The sequence below is a fragment of the Amblyomma mixtum genome, chromosome 5 (genome assembly GCF_055824585.1).
Source record: "Amblyomma mixtum isolate Tamu chromosome 5, ASM5582458v1, whole genome shotgun sequence".
Classification (NCBI taxonomy): Eukaryota; Metazoa; Arthropoda; class Arachnida; order Ixodida; family Ixodidae; genus Amblyomma; species Amblyomma mixtum.
In genome coordinates, this window is record NC_143016.1 from 128,803,904 (window position 1) to 128,822,646 (window position 18,743).

An 18,743-nucleotide genomic window follows, 5' to 3' on the forward strand; every position below is an offset into this window, starting at 1 on the left:
CACTTTTGTGACTAAGAGCGACACTTAAGTCGGGACTAGAAATCTGTTCGATGCTTACCACTGGTTGGCAAGAATAAAAGCGCAACTGGACGACACAAAGAAGGAGGAAAAACGACAGGACAGGCGCTAACTTGCAACACTTTACTGTCTTCATAAACCGCCGCGTATATATCAAACACAAGGGGGGGGGGGGGGGTTAAAGACAGATAGGGGAGAACACAGTTGAAAGCACGTGCGTAGAAACTCGAAAGTGGCAAAACAAGAACAGGTGATTCCGCAGACAGTATGCCATATCTAAAAACTGACATTCGTTTTTATATATCATGATCGACGGGGTGCTAACACATGCACTCCCACTTTTACATATTCGGTGCGATTCTATCAATTCGCATGCGATCGTGTCTTTACTTTTGCAGATTACACTTGTTTCCAGAGGTTTTGCTCCACATGCCTTCTTTTTTCCTTCTTCTTCTTTCCAGCAATCCTTACAGTGAAGCGGTAGATTTTACCCAGTCCCATTCTTTAATGACAGACTGTGTTCTCTCAAACGGTCATTAATACATCGCCCCGTTTGGCCGATGTAAGTTTTTCCACATGTCAGTGGGATGCTATACACAACTCTAACCGCACAATCTACAAAAGGATTAGCATGTTTCGTTTGGCAAACTTTTTGCTTGTCCTTATCCGGGTTAGTCATTCGGCACAATGCGGCGAGTTTCCTGGGGGCAGAAAAAACCACTGGCACCTTGTACATGGAAGCAACATGCTTAAGATTATGTGCAACTTTATGCGAATACGGGATCATTACTGGTCTAATTTTCTTTTCAGAGGTTCCACTTTCGTCTCTTTTTTCTTTTCGTACTTCACCTTTTTTAGCAAAGCTTCGCTGACGGAGCTCAAGACCGAAGGTGGGAAGCCCGCCTGTTTTAGCTTCTGAATCTGGGCGTCAAAGCTTTCCTGCGCTTTGTGGCAACACGGCTTCTTTAGAGAGGATTCCAGGCACATCAAGTCGACGGCACGCTTTATCGTTTTCGAATGCGTTGAGCCGTACGGCAACAGTTCCTTGCGGGCACGGGGGCAATATTTCCAGCATGCGCTTTCGTCATGGTGATGTCAATATCTAAAAACTGCAAACTATTTCCCTTCGGGAGCTCATAGGTAAAATCTAAGCATCCAGCGTGATTTTTAAAATCACGCTGGATTGTAAATCCAGCGTTTAAATCCAGCGTGTGTTCTCCCCCCCCCCTTGTGTTTGTTATATACGCGGCGGTTTATGAAGACAGTAAAGTGTTGCAAGTTAGCGCCTGTCCTGTCGTTCTTCCTTCTTCTTTGTGTCGTATTGTTGCGCTTTTATTCTTGCCAGCTATGAACCAACATGCCCCGGAGAGTGTTTTACTGGATTACCACTGGGTCCTTACGGCGAATGAGGCAGTACAGGGGGCATGGGCTGGACAGCGTTAGAAGCACGCGGGAAGCTCAGAGTAAAATGTAATTCGAAGAACGCCTGAGAATCCGCCGCAGCAGCTGAATGGTTATGGGGCTCGGCTGCTGGCCCGAAAGACGCTGGTTCGATCCCGGCCGCGGCGGTCGAATTTTTATGGAAGCGAAATCCTGGAGGCCCGTGCACTGTGCGATGTCTGTGCGCGCGTCAAAGAACCGCAGGTGGTCGAAATTATTCCGGAGCCTTCCACTAGGCGTCCCTCATAGCCTGAGTCGATTTGCGACGTTAAACCCATATAAACCAACCAAACCAAGGACGCCTGAGGAAATCTGACGATATGAGGTGGGAAGCTAAGGTATTTAAATACTTATACAGAAAGAGCATTGGCTGCCAGTGGTTTAAGAGGACTAGGAAACTAACCAGTAAGTATGCAGGAAACAAATGACGGAGAAAAGAAGAGCTTCCGACAACAGGTAGAAAAAACGCAGAACGTAAGAACTGGATTAATTAAATAGAAAAGAAGCAGACTAAACTTAGATAGAAATTGGAAAAGACAAATCAGGAAGGAATCGTTCCATGGTAACTCAAGAGGCAGCGCCTTACTCTTTGAAGCAAGAGCAAGGTCTCTGAGAACGCGAAGCTACAAAAAGAAATTGAATCAGTAAGATAACGCATGTGCAATGCGTGGTAAATCTGCAGAAACAATTATTGTACTAGAATGCGGAAGCATCCACCCGGATTACGATGCAGGCGCATTCACTCTTCCCGAGGTGCCTATAGGGCTTAGAGATAACAAAGGTCATGTCAATGAATCTGCTCTAGAAGCTAGCACAAAGGGATTGAAGGATTGTGGGTTCAGAAACAGTCTAGTGACGTTAGGCTAGAAATTCAGGATTAGAAACTGTATTTACAGAAAAATGGCGGTTTATAGATAACACTGTTAAGTTCGACGAACATGATTAGGGCAAATAAAGGGGAAAAAAATTCAGGGGACACTTAAGCTCCAGTTTGCGGCTATGACGCGGTAGCGTAATGGGCTGATTCCCATATATGGAGAATTGGCGATTCTCTGCATTCATAGATCCCTGGGAGCCCTCATACCACTCCTGGCGAAGTTGGTTGGTTGGTTTATTGGGGTTTAATTGTCGAAGTGGTGCATTTAAACGATAAGCCATTGCCCTGCGATGGCAGGTGCTGCCACCGGAGGGCCTTGTGCGGCCCATGTTGCTCTTACCGAGCGACCAATCATTAACCGCCACCTGCCACGGCGGGCAGTTTGCTCTCCATCCGGTGGGCAGGTTTTGATGACGCCGCAAGGACACGGGACCTAGGCGGCCCACCTGCCTCCTTGGTTGCTTCTCTGGGGATTTTTCGTCGATTTTGTCGCCCACGGTCAACGACGCCGGATTTTCTGCGGCACGAGCTCCTTGACGCTGTCCCTTTAAATATCCGAGCATGGTGGCAACCTGCCACCACCTCGTTCCAAAGGGGACGCTTCTAGCTTCCGTCGATCCATCTATGTAGGGTGCCTCGATGGGTTGTGAGGTGCAGGCATCCAGGCGCACTATGAAGATAACCGCCATGAATATTTTTCCGCACAGCTTCTTGCACTGAAGTGGAATTTAACCCACCGTACTGGCTCAGTGGCTGTGCAGTTCAGCTGCTGGGCATGCAGATACCATATCGAGTCACGGCCGCGGCGGCTGCTTTTCGATGAAGAGCAGTTTTGGTGCCCGGATATACTCCGAATTTATGAATGCCTTCTGGCCCGTCACAATGTGTATTGCTTATCTGGGTTCCTGGTGCCGCAGGTTTTGCTGGTAATGAGAACATCCGTCAGCTTGCCCGAGGGATTCATATCTGGTCACCTGTGCCAAGCCCCCGACCAGCGAAGGGGCTTAAATCCAAGTGAAATCTCAGAATAAGGAGTCTTCATCAACCCTTCCCTGAACTAGATGTGCCGCAAACTCGCATGATCCGAGAGGTCTAAGAAAATACCCTTTTTAGTACAGCTACATACCCTGCCCCTATCAATACCATTGAGCCCTCCTGGCCGCAACTGGCTCTTCCCATGTGAGGCTAGAGCATTGTCTTCCACAGTGCCCTGTGGCAATATTCATTCATTCATTCATTCATTCATTCATTCATTCATTCATTCATTCATTCATTCATTCATTCATTCATTCATTCATTCATTCATTCATTCATTCATTCATTCATTCATTCATTCATTCATTCATTCATTCAGAATTTATTTAAGACAACGAAAAGGTTGTCCAGGGTGACGTGGCAAAAGGCATACTTTGCCTGACGAGGCCACGCCACCCGGATGACAGGCGGCACCACAGGCTACAGAAACCAAGAAAGAGCATTACCTAATAGAACACACATTCAATATTTTTTACACAATACATAAGACATCCTTACAAAACACAGGCTTTCGGCGGAAAAACAAACAGCATACTTCAAAACACAATTCGACCAGAGCAGTATTTACAAAACATACACTAGTGATAGGTATACGTTCAGTTTTCACCTTTAAGTCTTTAATATCTTTATATGTCCCTCTAATCTCCTCCCTTCTCCTGATTGCCTGGCCATTTCAACTAAAAGACAATCTGCCCGTTGCGCTCCAGGCCATGAACATGTAAAACGATAATCTGCGTTCTCATTAAAATAAACTATTTCTCTATCCTCTCCGATTGAGATGCTTCATTGACTTCCGCTAGTTACTGCATTTATCATACTCTGATGAGCCCTTCGCAGGTTGCAAAACAGTGTTTTCCAGCTTAACATCAAACGTCGTCACACGTCATAAAATGGAGCTATCCACAATATATTTAAGGTCACTTTCATTTCCCTGTACAAATGTGACACATAATGAAACTATAGTCGGATAAATATCTTCGGATTTCAGTTAGTAGTTAATAAAAAATAACTGATGAGGCCTCACAGTCTCAACTCCGAAATGCAGTCGCAAGGGTCTGTCCATTTACATGCACCCGTGAATTGGCACCAGTTTCCATTGTTGATTCACGACGTTTCGCTCAGGACTCGTCACGCCTGGTCTTGCTGGAACTTCTGAGACGTGCCCCGAGCGTGTTCTTCATGTGATTGAGGGTCACCTTGCTCCCCTTGCTCTGGACGGAGCCACTCCCGACGATCCCTTTGGCGCACTCGACAGCGGTGTCGGGCGGCAGGCCGTGCAAAGCGATCAGGGATGCTAGCACCAGGCACGCGGCTGCGGCGAACGCCACGTCCTCACGGCCCATGCTCTTGAGAACCAGGGCGCTTGAGGCGCACAGGGCTCCCACGCGGCCAAATGCGAAGGTCAGTCCAGCGGCGCTAGTTCTCAGCGCCGTAGGGAAGAGCTCCAGGACATAGACGAAGAATACGAAGCCGCCGGTGTAGTAGAAGCCTATATCGAGCAATATCAGTGGTTCACTGATGATCGCCGATGGATACGCGACCGTGACGCTGAGGAGGCACTGAAGTCCGAACAACACCACGAACCACGCCATGATTACTGTGAGCATGGAGAACTTCATGATGAACAGGTGCATGACTGCGTAGCCCGAGACGTTGGCGAGAAACGACAAAAACGGACGCCAGGGTGTTTTCAGCGACGGCACTGAAAAAAAGGCGACGTACGTAGCGAAAGTGCAGGTGAAAGAGCAGGCACACATTGTAAGCGTACGTAATCTTATGGTGAAGTCGCCGAACAGTTCATGAACGATGGCGCTGCGACGGAGAGCATTTTTCTTCGCACTTTTATTCAGCTTCTCCACGAGGCACGCCGTGTGGGGTAAGGGAAAGTGGTTCGTCTTGGCCGCTGCCAACATGGCAGCCTCGACCGCCTTAAGCCGTGAATTCGCGATTAGCCAGCGTGGTGACTCGTCGACTAAGAAGGCAGCCGGGAGCAAGAGTACGCTGGGCAGGATGAAAAGCGCTTGCTTCACCTCCCAGTCCAGCTTCACGGGGATCATGACGACGTACCAGAGGTCGCCCAGCACGAGCCCGATTACCCCCGCGACGACAATGCGAAGTGGCCGGTGGTCGTGGGTGCTGACCTCGAATAGTACCACGCCGGTCATTTCCATGACAACCGTAGAGCTTCCGGAAGAGAAGAATTTGGCTGTGGCGTGCTCGGCGTAGCTCGTGGAAAGGCAGCTTCCTATCGCGGAGACGAAGAGTATCGCCAGTGATAGTATAAGGACAGGCACTCTGCCGGCGTAGTCAGCGGTAAGTCCTGCTACCATTGCAAACACGGCGGCCCCAGTGGTTTGAATCATAACCATGAGGGCGGTGAGCGGCTGCCTTTGGCAGACCAAATTCCACTCACTCACGACTGTGGTCTTCGCCCATTCGTGATCGTACTCCCACTGTTGGCACGGCACTCCTGTCGAGCTGTTCTGTTCGTTCGAATGCTCGTCGTAGATGTGGCATGGGTCTGACGTCCTGTTGGCTGGTGAAGGGACGATCGCGTCTCTCGATTCGTTCAAGGAAACGTCGGACTGCGGCGGCTGCTTGCACCAGAATTCCACATCTCCCGAGATCAGTGAAAACACAAAGGAGTGAGAGCTTGCCACGAAAGCAGCGACCGCACATATGAGCATCAGCCGGCTCTGGTAGAGCCCGTGTCCGAAGGCGTCACGACAATCGAAACACTCGCTGGTCAGCAAGTCCTTGGACTCCAGACGGGCAGTGGAGAAGAGGTTCATTTCGTATGCGACGCTGAACGGCGGGTTTTTACCTTGCGGCTTTTCCAGAGCGTCTCAGACGGACCGGGCACAAACCGAGCGAACAGCCTCTCAAACAGCTTCTTCTACTTCTTGTTCTTCTACCGTTGCCTGTTCGCAAAGGTGCAACTCATTTTTACTGAAGCTGCCATTGGAAGAACAGTGATTCGCTCCGGCTACTGCCCAGAGACAGCCGTTCTATACGCCTCAGTAGTGTAAATTCTGAAAAATAATGAGAGAAACTAAAATGACCAGGCATCTTATGTTTCAGTACTTGCGTGTGAGACGAGAACGATGTTTCATTAGATCTCAGGGTAGTCGCGTTAGATTTTGTCTATATTAGCATATCAATCGACTATTTTTCTAGCAGCATAACGTTTTTGCTGGAAATTACACAATGCTTGTTTTATTTAAAAATGCAGTAAAGGCTTTCGCCATCTCCAGGAGAGAAGACCAGAGGCGATAGCTGCGCTCCATCACCCCGCGAGTTACAAAGGCGCCCATTCTGCTGCTCGCACACTCACTAAGCTAAAACGCACGGTAGAAGCGACGGCGCGATTAATCCGCCGCTTAGCTAACCGCAGACAAGGGGTGAGGGAAAGTGATTTATGCCGACTAGCGCAGGCCTTTGTGCTAAGCAGGATACTCTATGCCACCCCTTATCTCAAATTTTCGAAAGCAGAAAAGAACAAATTGGATAGCATGATACGGCAGGCCTATAAGGCTGCGTTAGGACTCCCACTAAATGCCTCAACCGAAAGGCTTATGAGGTTAGGAATACATAACACCTACAATGAACTGAAAGTAGCCCATTTAATGGCTCAAACAGCGCGATTAGCCAATTCCAGAACTGGCAGGAGTATTCTTACCAGGTTCGGAATTAACTTTCAACCTACGAATACGATGCTAAAGTAGACTTACCCCGCGACTATAGGACGGCCCTACTAATCAAACCACTCCCCAAAAACATGCACCCCTTACACCATGAGGGTAGAAGACAAGCACGAGCCAAAGCCTTACATAACAAATACAGACAGTGCGCTGGAACACTTTAAGTAGATGCGGCAGAATACAAACATACCAATGCCTTTGCAATTGTGGTTGTGAACGAGAATGGTAACCACATCGTCTCGGCAACAATCAAAACGAAATCGTCTGAAACGGCAGAAGAGGCGGCTATAGCCCTCGCCCTAGCGCATACCCAAGAGAGCATCATCCTCAGCGATTCCAAAATGGGTATCAATAATTTCGCTAAAGGGCGAATTACAAACACCTCCCTTAGAATCCTTAACGCAACCAAATTCTCACCAAATTATTCCGAATTGATATGGGTCCCAGCCCATTCGGGGAATCCGGGGAACGAGGCAGCCCACAATAAAGCCCGAGGTTTCGTCGACCGGGCAGTGGATGAGTCTGGCTCCCTGAATTTCACGAAGGACTCCATGATCACATATCATGATCTCACCAATCATTTTAAACTAGAGAGGAGAATTTTCCCCCTCCAGACAAAAGACTTACTAAAGAAAAAGAGGTTACGTGGCGTCGTCTACAGACGAGATCGATACGCACCCCATCACTCCTCGCGCACATTTATCCATATCTTTACAACCCAAACTGCAAACACTGTGGCCAACGTGCCACCTACGATCACATCCTGTGGGACTGCAAAATAGAGGCACCTCCAGGTGATCTAGTTACAGCTCCTTCTCTCGAGCGGTGGGAGATCGTGCTGGCTAGCTCTGACCCCAGAACGCAAGTTTTGGCGGTGGAGTGAGCTGACAAAGTCATCGAGGGCTGTGTACTCTCGACCACTTAACGCGACCTCTTGCCAAGCTCTTTCCGGCGAATAAAATGTTTTACAATCAATTACGTGGCCCACGCTTTGCGGCATATCTCCCACATGCAGTATGACCCAGGCTCAGCTAGTCGGCCGATAGATGTAGTTGGCAGTTTTGCATCGCGACATGCATACTTCCCTGGCTAATGGCGTCATAAACAAGGAACAAAGTCTTTGACACTTGTAAAAAATTGTTCGTCAAGTTGCTAAGTCTCGACAGCTAAATAAACTCTGCTTTTAGCCGGGTTCCTTTAGATTCCTGTAGAACCGCCAGACAAACCCTATTTTCAGAAGAACCATAACGTGACGTCTGGGCAAACTTTGCCACTGTTTATTATAAGCAAACTGGGAAGACGAGCGCTGACCGGTTCCGGTGGGCAAAATCAAAGCCGTATCATGCGCGGCGGTCGACCCTAAACGTTTTGCGCAAAGCTGGCCGTTAGGTGAACAATGGCCCGCACTTATGGAGTGGGAGCTCTGTGGCAAACGTCGATCCATGGCCGAGACACTTGCCACTGTCAGCAACGAACGAATGAAACGCGAAGAAAACTGAGGTGGGAACACAAAACACCCTTATATTACCTCCTAGAGCAAATGGAAGTGATTAAAACTTCTGAAGAAGGGTCCTCGCGCTTTCGAAGTGCAATTGCCATCTCCTAGCATTGAGCTGCCTCTGGCTAAAAGTTTCTTATTTTGCTGCTCGCGGTTTAGTTGTCTTGTTCGCGTTTCATTCTTTGCTGATAACACAAGCAGTGGGAATACGGCGGTAGTGAGCGCATGATGATGATGATGCTGATGATGCTGATGATGGAAGACTATTGTTGCTACAGGGAGGTATGATTGGACCGGCTCAAGGGACCGGCCCTCACAAACAATAGCCAGTGAGAGGACTGTATTGGTGGGCAACTGGCTTGTTCCTTTCCTGTCGGCCACACTGCTGCTGTCCTACGCAATTGGTGTTCCGGAGGAATTCGCTCGTCGCATCCATGAAGCAGCAAGCTTCACACTATTTATTATACGCAATGTTTGGGTAATGCAGTGTCGCTCAAAACACGGACATCAAACAGTGCTTGAAAAAAAAAATTATTGATGATACCACTCAGACCGCCAGACTTAAATACATTATAGTATCTGCGTCCCGAGCTATAGTGGGAGGTGTGAAGGCCCAAAATAAAGCGAGCCCTTCTGCTGGCAACTGTGTGTAAAAGAAAAAAGAACGCATCATTTCCAACAGTTTTATACAATTTCTTATTAAATGACCCGCTTTGGTGACGTACAGGTTTATACGACGCTTATAGAGCCCGTTTGCAGCACATATTACGCGGGCTCTCATAAATACGATACGGTGTCTGCGGTTTTACGTCCTTGAGATAAAAGCAGGAAAAATATGCAGAAGGCTAGAAGTGGCGAGGACCTAAAAAGGCTATAAAACGACCCGCAAATCATCCATGATTAAAATACGTAAAGCACTGAAAGAATAACAAAACCCACTTGCACCATACCGCGTCATCCACTTGTCGGTCAGATATTCCGATTCGCGTTTTATGAACGCAGTCGAAAGAGTGCTAACGCAGTCTTTCTTTTATCTGGCAATGTTTTGGGCTTCAATGATTTCACCAATGATTATGTGCGCATTCTTAGCGAATATAGTGCATTTATCAAGCATTTGTTTACAGGTGCGCGTGGGACAATTAAAGGGCTACTGAAGCGGTTTTCGAATTCGATGAGTTTAAGGTTGCCGAATGTGCGAAACGTGCAGGTATAGCCTGCGAAATCGTTTTGCTCTAGCATTTGAAATGGTGGTGTAATCGCCGAATAAAGTCGTCGTCGGCGTTCAGGCTTCTCTGAAGTGCACAGCGACAAGCAGAGGCCCCGATAATGACGTCATGTATGACGGCAGTACGTTTCCAGCGAAGAAACGGTTATTCCATGGAAGAAAACCGACGCCATCGAAGGTGAAGCTCACAATGCATTGTTTGGCGCCATCTGACGACGCACAGCAGCATGCAGGTGTAAGCAGCGGACATCTGAAATTTCGGCAACAATGACGTCACTGCCGAGTTTCCCCGCACTCCTCCAAAGTAGTGAGAAGCAGCCTAAACATCGTCGTGGTTTTAATCGATGATTATGACACCATTTGAAAAGCTAGTGCAAAAATACTTTTCATGCTTTATCTAGATGCTTGATAAATTCGAATTATTAAATAAGCTCGAATTCTCGAAAAACCGTTTCAGCTTCCCTTCAAGACAGTGCACTTAAGACAGTTCGGTACATTAAGACAGTTCGGTATACATTACAGTGATGCTTATTATTTGTTATGACGCAGGTGTTTTCGTCTATTTAAGGGATGATCAAAGACCCACTTCCCGAGCATTTCACCCTAAAGAAGCCGAGCAGTAGGCCAAAGAAAAGCTTGTGTTGAGTGTATCACCAGTGGGTGCCCGGCGGCACTTGGAATCGAGCTCCACATCACCCGCATGCGAGGCGGATGCCCATACCATTAAGCCACTGCTACGGTCACACTATAATGCGCCTGCCGGTCTGGCGTATTTCTGCCACAGCTTAAAGACATTTCATAGAATACTCTCGCTGTGCACTCGACGTAAAGGAACTTACCTATGGTTGATTTTACGCACTGAATCTCATGTAATAGGAGCGATAACCCTGCGCAAAACCTTCAACAGCTTTTCAGGGGCCGAAAAAACCTCCTTGACCACCTCTATGTCCCTGTCTTGTTGCGCCGTTTCTTTTTTATAATCTAACTAATTGGCCAGGACCTAATTGTCGCCTTGCCCTCCCAAACCTTACGTACCCTATTCCTGGGTGAGATGGGTCGCTCCTCCTACTACACTGCCCCCAACACTATGGTAGCTCATGGTGGCTTGCATCACTCACGGGTTGGGTGACCATACCGTCGCCGAGCTGCAACCACAGTGCACCCATCTGAACCAGTGGTCTGGACCTGTGAGGCGTAATAGTTTTCTGTCACTCTCTCCCCGTTCGAAACAGTATACGCCCGTGGCAAAAGCAAGGTACGCGCTGCTCGAGCATATGAAGAGAGCCAACGCCGATTGTCGGTCCCGCGAGCACGAACGAGCACTTCAATTCGCATGCACTTTTGACCCGAGTCTTTTGCTTGTTATACAGGTCGGGGCTTCTTACATTGGTATTTAGCTCTGTTGATGACTATTTTCTGTGTGAGGCCATTGAGGATGGAAATCGTAGGACACTCTCCTGCACTCCGAGTTGCGTTGCGGAAACCAATCCGGAAGTCACGTGCTTTTTTCTCAACGGAGCGGCGAAACTCTTTAGCACAACAGCAACGTAGTCATGGAAAAGATGCCCGCAGCCAGCACGGCTACTCGACTGGCCGAGGTCGGAGATGTTTTTCCGCAATATCTGCCGTCTCAAACCGCTCGGCGGATGTGCGGGCGCTGATACTGCAACGGAGACGTTAATCGTTCGCGGCTCCTTGGCTGATCGATGGCCGATTCGGACGGCGGAGCCCTTACTTTCACGTTCAAAAAATGGGACGCAATGGTACATCTGAAATTTTCCTCCCCTATGGCGCGAAGCACCGCGTGCCTTGCTTGTCACCGACTCTAAAGAGGCAACGCTTTCAATATACTGAGCGTTTCAGCGAAGTTGAACCAAAAGTTTTGAAAATAGGCTTTTCAGGTGTGAGGGTGGCTTCTGCGGCACAATAATACTTGCTCTGGCGGACATTAAAAGAACAGGTGAATAAATTTAACAAGTTAGCCGCTAAAATAATTTCATATAATTAACCTTTTAACCGTCACAGTTAGTCAACCTTCGCTAAAACTAAAAAAAAACAAAACAAAAACAAAAAGGCACCACGCAAGCCTACAACAGAGCCCGAAAGAGCGCTTTACTCTGGCATTCAGCAATTTTCTTTGGCAGTTGATTTCATTCGCTGATGGTGTGTTGAAAAAATAAATAATGAAAGACATTTGTTCGGCAATTCCCTTATTTTCAATTGATGATCACGCCCCTTAGATGCAAAATCAGGAGGCAAAAAGTAAGTTTCCTCGTCTACTCTAACTATGCCGAAATACATTCCGAAGAGCGTTTACAACCGCATGTTTCTTTTCTGTGCCTGCTTAATAGTTCCCATCCCATTTAACCTATCCTTAAGGAATGTAACACTAGACATAAAGCTGTGATTATGAGAAACAAATCGAGCTGCACCTTCTGGGGCTTTAGTGGGAGATATAATTTCGTTTGTCATCGACATGTGGTTTATCCCAATTTGTGCATCACAGGCCAGGAGCGGCCACTGCGTGCACAATACCCTACCGAGCGAAGTGCGTCCACGAATGTCCTGGCCCGGTCAGGTACTACATATCACCGGTTGGCGGCGCTATAGCTGCTGGTGCAAAGCTATACATAACGCTCCCTCAAAAAAACAAAAAAAAATATTTTACAACAAAAGTTAAACCGTTCGGTCTCCTTAGGGTTTGCCAGTCGCTAAATGTTGCTGGCCTTACTATCCGGCATCCATAAGGGGTATGGTAAGAAACTGTTGAAGCGGGGTTATTGGTGCATGCTGCTGCGGGGATATTGGCGCAGCAAGCTCAGAAAATCTGGAAAACGTTTTTGAAGCATCTGTCAGTCGCTGCCTTTGTCTTGGCCAATTGCCCGCAGTGGATACGCGCCATTAACTCCTTGAGGACAACAACAACAACATTGATGTTCGGGGATGGAGTTTTGTCATAGCCCTCTGGTGCAGCCACATGGTACTGGAGCAACACTCGACGAAGGTCGAATGTGATATCGAGTGCTACAATGAGTGACACCTTCTTGGTTAGACCACCAGATATGAACGGTGCTGTGGTCTGACTGCCCGACTTTGTGTTCAAATCCATGTATCCACTGACCTTGCCGCCAAAGCTCCACCATCTGTTTTTCCTTCAACATGCATAAAGGGTTCGCTTCTCTGTCCTCGTGACAACGGGGACTGTCTTGATGAACACAAAGGCGATTGCTTACGTCAGCGCAGTTGTACTACGGTTCGAGTGGGGTGATATGCATTGGTAAGATTGTACGAATTTTACGGCCTTTTAGAAGTTTCGTTGGCGACCTGATTTTGCCCACTTGTGTGCTTCGAGCGTCGATCAGGACCGCAAAAAAGTCCCTCAAACCGCTAACGCTTTTAGTATTTAGCACTTTATTACCTGTATGGACCGTTCTACAAGTCCATTAGACCTCGGGTAATAGTTAGAACTATGGTTATGCCCAGATACTGCTCACACACTACACATCACACGCTGGGGCTCTACCTGCTGGTGCAGAGCTATACATTGTTGTCATTATGATACATAGGTAGAGCAGCTGTCCGCAGCAATCTTTCAGGGCTGACAGCGCCTGCATTACGAAAGCGTTTGCATTTGGGATGAGCATGTTAAACAGCGACTGGAAAATATGCCCCCGTTATACCTGCTCTTTCAGGAAAGACTTTGAAAAATTTAAAAAAATAGACCTTTTGGGGCAAAAACGTTGTTTTTACAGCATATTATTACTGTTGTTGGTGGACACTGGAAATCTGATGAATTATCTTAAATAGTAAGCAGGTAAACTTATGTTTGACAACTAACTTTTTAACTATCCCAGATAGGCAGCTGATGGCAATTAGAGATTTGTAGCCGCTCGTTAGTAATAGCCATATCAATTCTTAGAATTTCGAAAACGCGATTACCCTCCCCGCTGTGGCTCGACAAAATCTGGCTGCACCGTCGAAAATACATGCGCTTTCGAAAGCATGCAGACAAAGCAACCCCTCCAGTGAAGGTAGCTAGTCGAAAAAGACAAATTGTTTCGAGCCACAGCGCAAGGGCAATCGTGTTATCGAAAATTTAAAATCTGATATGGCTATTACTAACGACTGGCTACATATCTCTAATTGCAACCGGGCGCCTAACTCTACTAGTTAAAAAGTTAATATTAAAAATTAGTTAACCAGCTTACTGCTCAAGACGACTCACTGGTTTTCGGGTGTCTTTCAACTCTAGTAATACTCGTACTATACTCGTAATACTCGTACTATGGTAATACTCGTACTATATATTAACGATATTCCTTCCAGTATTTCCTCTACCATCCGCTTATTTGCTGACGATTGTGTAATTTAGTGCCCAATCACTAGCAGTACTGACCCTGGCATTCTTCAACAAGATCTTAACCGAATCCAAACTTGGTGCAAACGTTGGTTAATGTCTCTCAATATTTCCAAAACATGTTTCATATCGTCGGCACATGCATAATACTTCTAAATACACTCTTTTCGGTTCAGAAGTGTCGTCCGTCTCTTCCTGTAAGTACTTGGGTATTTCTGTAACGCAAAACCTAACATGGTCGTCTCATATCATGAACATCGCTAATGAGGCTAATCGTACCCTTGGTTTCGTACGGCGCAATTTACGATTTGCCACCCCATCCACCAAATCATTAGCATAGATAACTTTTGTCCGTCCTAAACTAGAATATGCTTCAGCAATATGGGATCCTGACCAGTCTAACCTGTCTTTAACCTTAGAAAAAATACATAATCAGGCTATCCGTTTCATTTATTCTGATTATTCATACTACACTAGTCTGCTTTAAAATCTAAAGCCAACTTACCCAGCCTTGAAACGCGACGAAAAATTTCTCGATTGTGCCTCTTTCATATGTTTTATCATTAATCTTTAGGAGAATCAGTCATGTCACCTGTTTATAACCTCTCAAGCCGTATTAATCACCATAAGGCGTCTACGCCCCCACTACAAGAACTACCGCTCATTCTTGATCTTTTTTCGTCACGTAATCCCGGAGAGAGAGAGAGAAACTCTTTATTGAAATAAAGAGAATTTAGCCGGCGTTAAAAAATTGCTGACTGGAATGATCTACCACAGGACGCCATGCATCACATCAACGCCATCCATTTTAAGAACGCTATCAAGACTGTTGTTTAACTGTCATGCCCATTCCTCATGTAATGTCCCATACCTGGGGCCTTTGAGGTATCAAATAAAAAAATAAAAAAGGCTATCACGTCATACCCTTGAGGCTGAGCTTAAGTCCTCCCTTCAGTTTTCGACGTGCAAGGTGTGCTACTCATAGCGGGAACATTTGAACGCGTTTTTCTGTGGCTCGCAGCTGACTGTGCGAGAGCCGGCAGGCAGTCTGCTATGCATATACCAAAACGGCAGTTTTCGCACATCGCAGAACCCGCATATACGTAATGTTCGTGGGGGAACTACACAGAAGCACGCGCTCTAGAGTTCCCACTAGAAATTGTCCGCCTTATCTTTCGCATAACGCAGGGAGATCAAGATTATTCTGGGTTCCAAATACGTGGTCATCAGGCCCGAGTTCATGAACTACAGTGACACGGAGCTGAGGCAGGCCGCGAACAGACACCTGCCGGACGACTCGCAGCTGTGGGCGAAGGACGTGCTGGTGTGTCTCCAGCTGCCACGGTTTGTCAGGTTCCGCGACAGCCTGCGGGACTCTGAGAAGGCGGCTAGCTTCAAGGAGTACATAGGCGTCTACGTTTTCTGGAAGATGGCGAACTTCGCGTCGCGCCCCATAAAGCACGAGATGATGGCGGGCTCGGACATGCTACTGAACAAAGACAGGCCATGATGTGTTCGAGCATGATCACAGCCGAACTATTGCTGCCCGTCTGGAAGCAGCACCAGGACAAGATCGACAACGCTTCGCGCCTGGCCGTCTTCTACATCATCTACGCACGAGTGCGAGGGGTCCTCGTCGACACCGTCGCTCGCCACGACAGGGACGTCGCCGACATGATAGCCAGGTTTGGGGACACGCTAGCCATCAGCACCTTCAACATGAGCCTCAGGAGAGATCTGCTGGAACACTTTTACAGGTTTGTGCCGCCGCTGCGAGCGTTTCTGGCTCTGCTGACTGAGGTGGCCGCCTCGACGATGGCGATACTCAAAAGATCCATGTTGTTGCCCAACACTAGCCTGATGCACTTTCCGCACCTCTACGACAACGTAGCCTTCCGACTGCCGGTGACGCGTGAGATCGAAGTCCCGCCGACATCGCTTCTCTGGCCGAAGTTCCACTACCAATACCCGGCCGCGGTGAACATGGCGCTTTTAGGCACGCTCATCGCGCGCAGGCTCCTCGATATGGGGTATCACATGTTCTTCCTGGTACGTTAACCTCCTGTTTTCTATTCAGTTTTTGCTTCTTTCTGTTTAGCATGCGGTGCTTCCGTCGCAGGACAACGGAGTTTCGGCGTGTGCCTACGTCGCTGTCGCGGTTCCCGGGCCCGCTGAAGGACCTGATGGAGACCGTGATGCGAGACCTGGCTGACAGGCTACGCCGCACCCAGAGCAGGACCGCACCGAAGGCAGAGGTCGAGGACCTCGCTCTCGTCGGGTTCGCAGGGCGCCTGGCGCACAGCGCACTGGCCACAGTGACGTCGCCGAGGCCGTCCAAGTACTTTTCGGCGATGCCCGGGGACCACCTCTTCTACACGGCCAGCTGCTTCAAGCACTGCCGCTGGATACCGAGGCCGCGTGAACGGGCTGGGTGCGATCTGGTTGCACCGAGACTGCCCAGCTTTGCCCGTGCGTTCGGTTGCGAGGACGCCGCCAACTCCACTGGGACCGATGCCCGAGCACTAACGCTTCCAACGATGACACCTATAGCATCGGAAGCCCGGCGGCTTGAAGAATGTGTTGCGGCAGTTTTCTTCCAGCCACTGTTCACTGCTGCTACTAATTTTCACTCATCTTCCTAACGCGGACATCTGTACATGATTTAAGCATTCTTGCGTAAGTAATGTACAGATTTTTGCGCAAATGGTGCGTCTCATGCTTATTGGAGTATTTTACTATTAACGCAAATTGTACTTCTGTATTGCTTCCTACGAACGAAAGGAAATACTCGAACGTCTTGAGATGTAAGAAAGTATCGCCATAGCATGCGAATTATCCGGAGTTTTGACATATTTTTGTTTCTTCTTTATATATGCAAAGCTCTTCCAAGCAGTTAGTGCCACCGGTATTTTCTTCATTTCTTGATGTAGGCTGTATAAACCATGATGCGTTTCTTCGCTTTGGTGCTGCCCTAAAGTGTGCATCGCGAGTTTTCGAACTTTATTTGGGTGGTTTTTTCGCTGACGTCAGCTTTGTTCAATGTAATCGCCACTAACTAATCGTGCATACATTGATTTGACATGTAGCAAAACAAGCTTTTTTTTAGAGCCTTTGCATTCAGTGATTTTCCTCCCTAATGTTCTGATGTGGTGCGCCCCCAAAATTTAGAAGACTTCTGGTATTCAAAGACGTCTCCACTTATAGATGTCAGCATGTTTTCAGCCTGGGTACTTTAGCATGCACACGGAAACCGCCGGTACGTTGGCCACGTGTTATGCACAATCTTCATGAAAGTGCTGCTCACAACGGTGCGTTGCGGTAGTTGTGAAACCTTCACTTCTCGTGCTTAAAAGGTGATGTCTGAGAGATAATCCATCCACGTGTTTCGCTTTTTTCCGTAACTTCAATTTCCTCTCAACGAATTGTTGTGTTAGCACTGTCTATGCATGCACGTTTGTCAAGGCGAAAAAGGTGCCGGGAACCGCGTATAGTGACTGAAATTGTTGCTTCGTTGGAACTCATCACCACCAGCGAATCACGTTCTAGGTGTTCGTGAACTCTAAGCACGCAGGGCTGTTTTGGTAGACGCACGTGCACAGTGACGTGAGCTGGAGTGGCGCAACGAGGTGAAACAGTGCGAAAGTTGGAGGTGTCAGTGGCTGCGCATTAATGGCACATAAGTGTGCTTTCTGTGCTGACATTCATTGTGGCGTTTAATTTTAGAATCTTCAGAAATAAATGAACCTACAAGTTTTAACCTGCATTTATTGGTTTGGTCATTTTGACTTTCCTCCTTCTGCCTCATTTTAATATTCCAGCTGTTTTATTTCTGCCCGCAGAAAACGGAGTTTCGTGCATAATAATGATTTTCCCTTGCTTCCTCCCATGCTGGACTAAAGAGTAATTCCACCGCACAGTTAAACGATTTTTTCGCTCGTGACGTCAAGAGCGTTGTAGTGTCTCCTGCTTGCGGTGGCCGAACTCGGACTACCTCGTAGTGATGCATGGTTTCGTTTCGTCCCGCGCAACATCGGCTAAAGCGCACTCTTGCTAAATCATTGAACCCATTTGCATCTTCTTATTCGCCTCCCTCCTACCCCCCGACCGCAACCATCACCAAACTCTACACACGAATACGGCTGAATGGGATTAAAGGAGTAAGCGGTCCTCTAGTGCACTCCCTTTCATAAGAGGGAGTGCGCTATAGAACCGCTTACTCCCATTCTACTCATTTCCGCTTAGAGTGCAGGAATTCGGTACTAGCACTTCTAGTTCCTCAGGAAAAGGCACAGCGCAAAATAGAAAGGACTAAAGAAGCGAAGAAAGAAGAAGAAAGAAGTCCGCTTCTTAAGTCCGCTTCTTTAGTCCGCTTCTTTAGTCCTACTTTGCGCTGTGCCTTTTCCTGGGAAATGTGCCGACTAGCCTTTTGCAATACACTTCTAGTTCCCTTGGCTGCCACCAAGTGGTGCATGGCTTTGAGTATTTAAGAATAGCGCGCTGACACCATCCGGGACGTAAGAAAGAAAATAGTGACCTCCCATTAAAGCGCTATAGGCCGCTAGGCTTAGCGGCAGTGGCCCGGATTCCCGGTA

At 47.7% G+C, this 18,743-nt stretch overlaps 1 protein-coding gene and 1 pseudogene across 1 annotated transcript; one reads left to right on the forward strand and one right to left on the reverse strand.

The window, feature by feature from the left end:
- Window positions 1–4,488: 4,488 nt before the first annotated feature.
- On the reverse strand, window positions 4,489–6,162 carry LOC149343693 (solute carrier family 22 member 7-like). The gene has a single exon (XM_089547050.1). The coding sequence runs from the start codon at window positions 6,160–6,162 to the stop codon at window positions 4,489–4,491; it is 1,674 nt and encodes a 557-aa protein (XP_089403176.1).
- A 4,683-nt stretch (window positions 6,163–10,845) lies between these two features.
- Window positions 10,846–16,723, forward strand: LOC149343694 (uncharacterized; annotated as a pseudogene).
- The last annotated feature ends 2,020 nt before the right edge of the window (window positions 16,724–18,743 follow it).

What these genes read in the sequence shown, in the direction of transcription:
- LOC149343693 (XM_089547050.1), bottom strand. Translation starts at nt 6,162, where the DNA reads ATGAACCTCTTCTCCACTGCCCGTCTGGAGTCCAAGGACTTGCTGACC.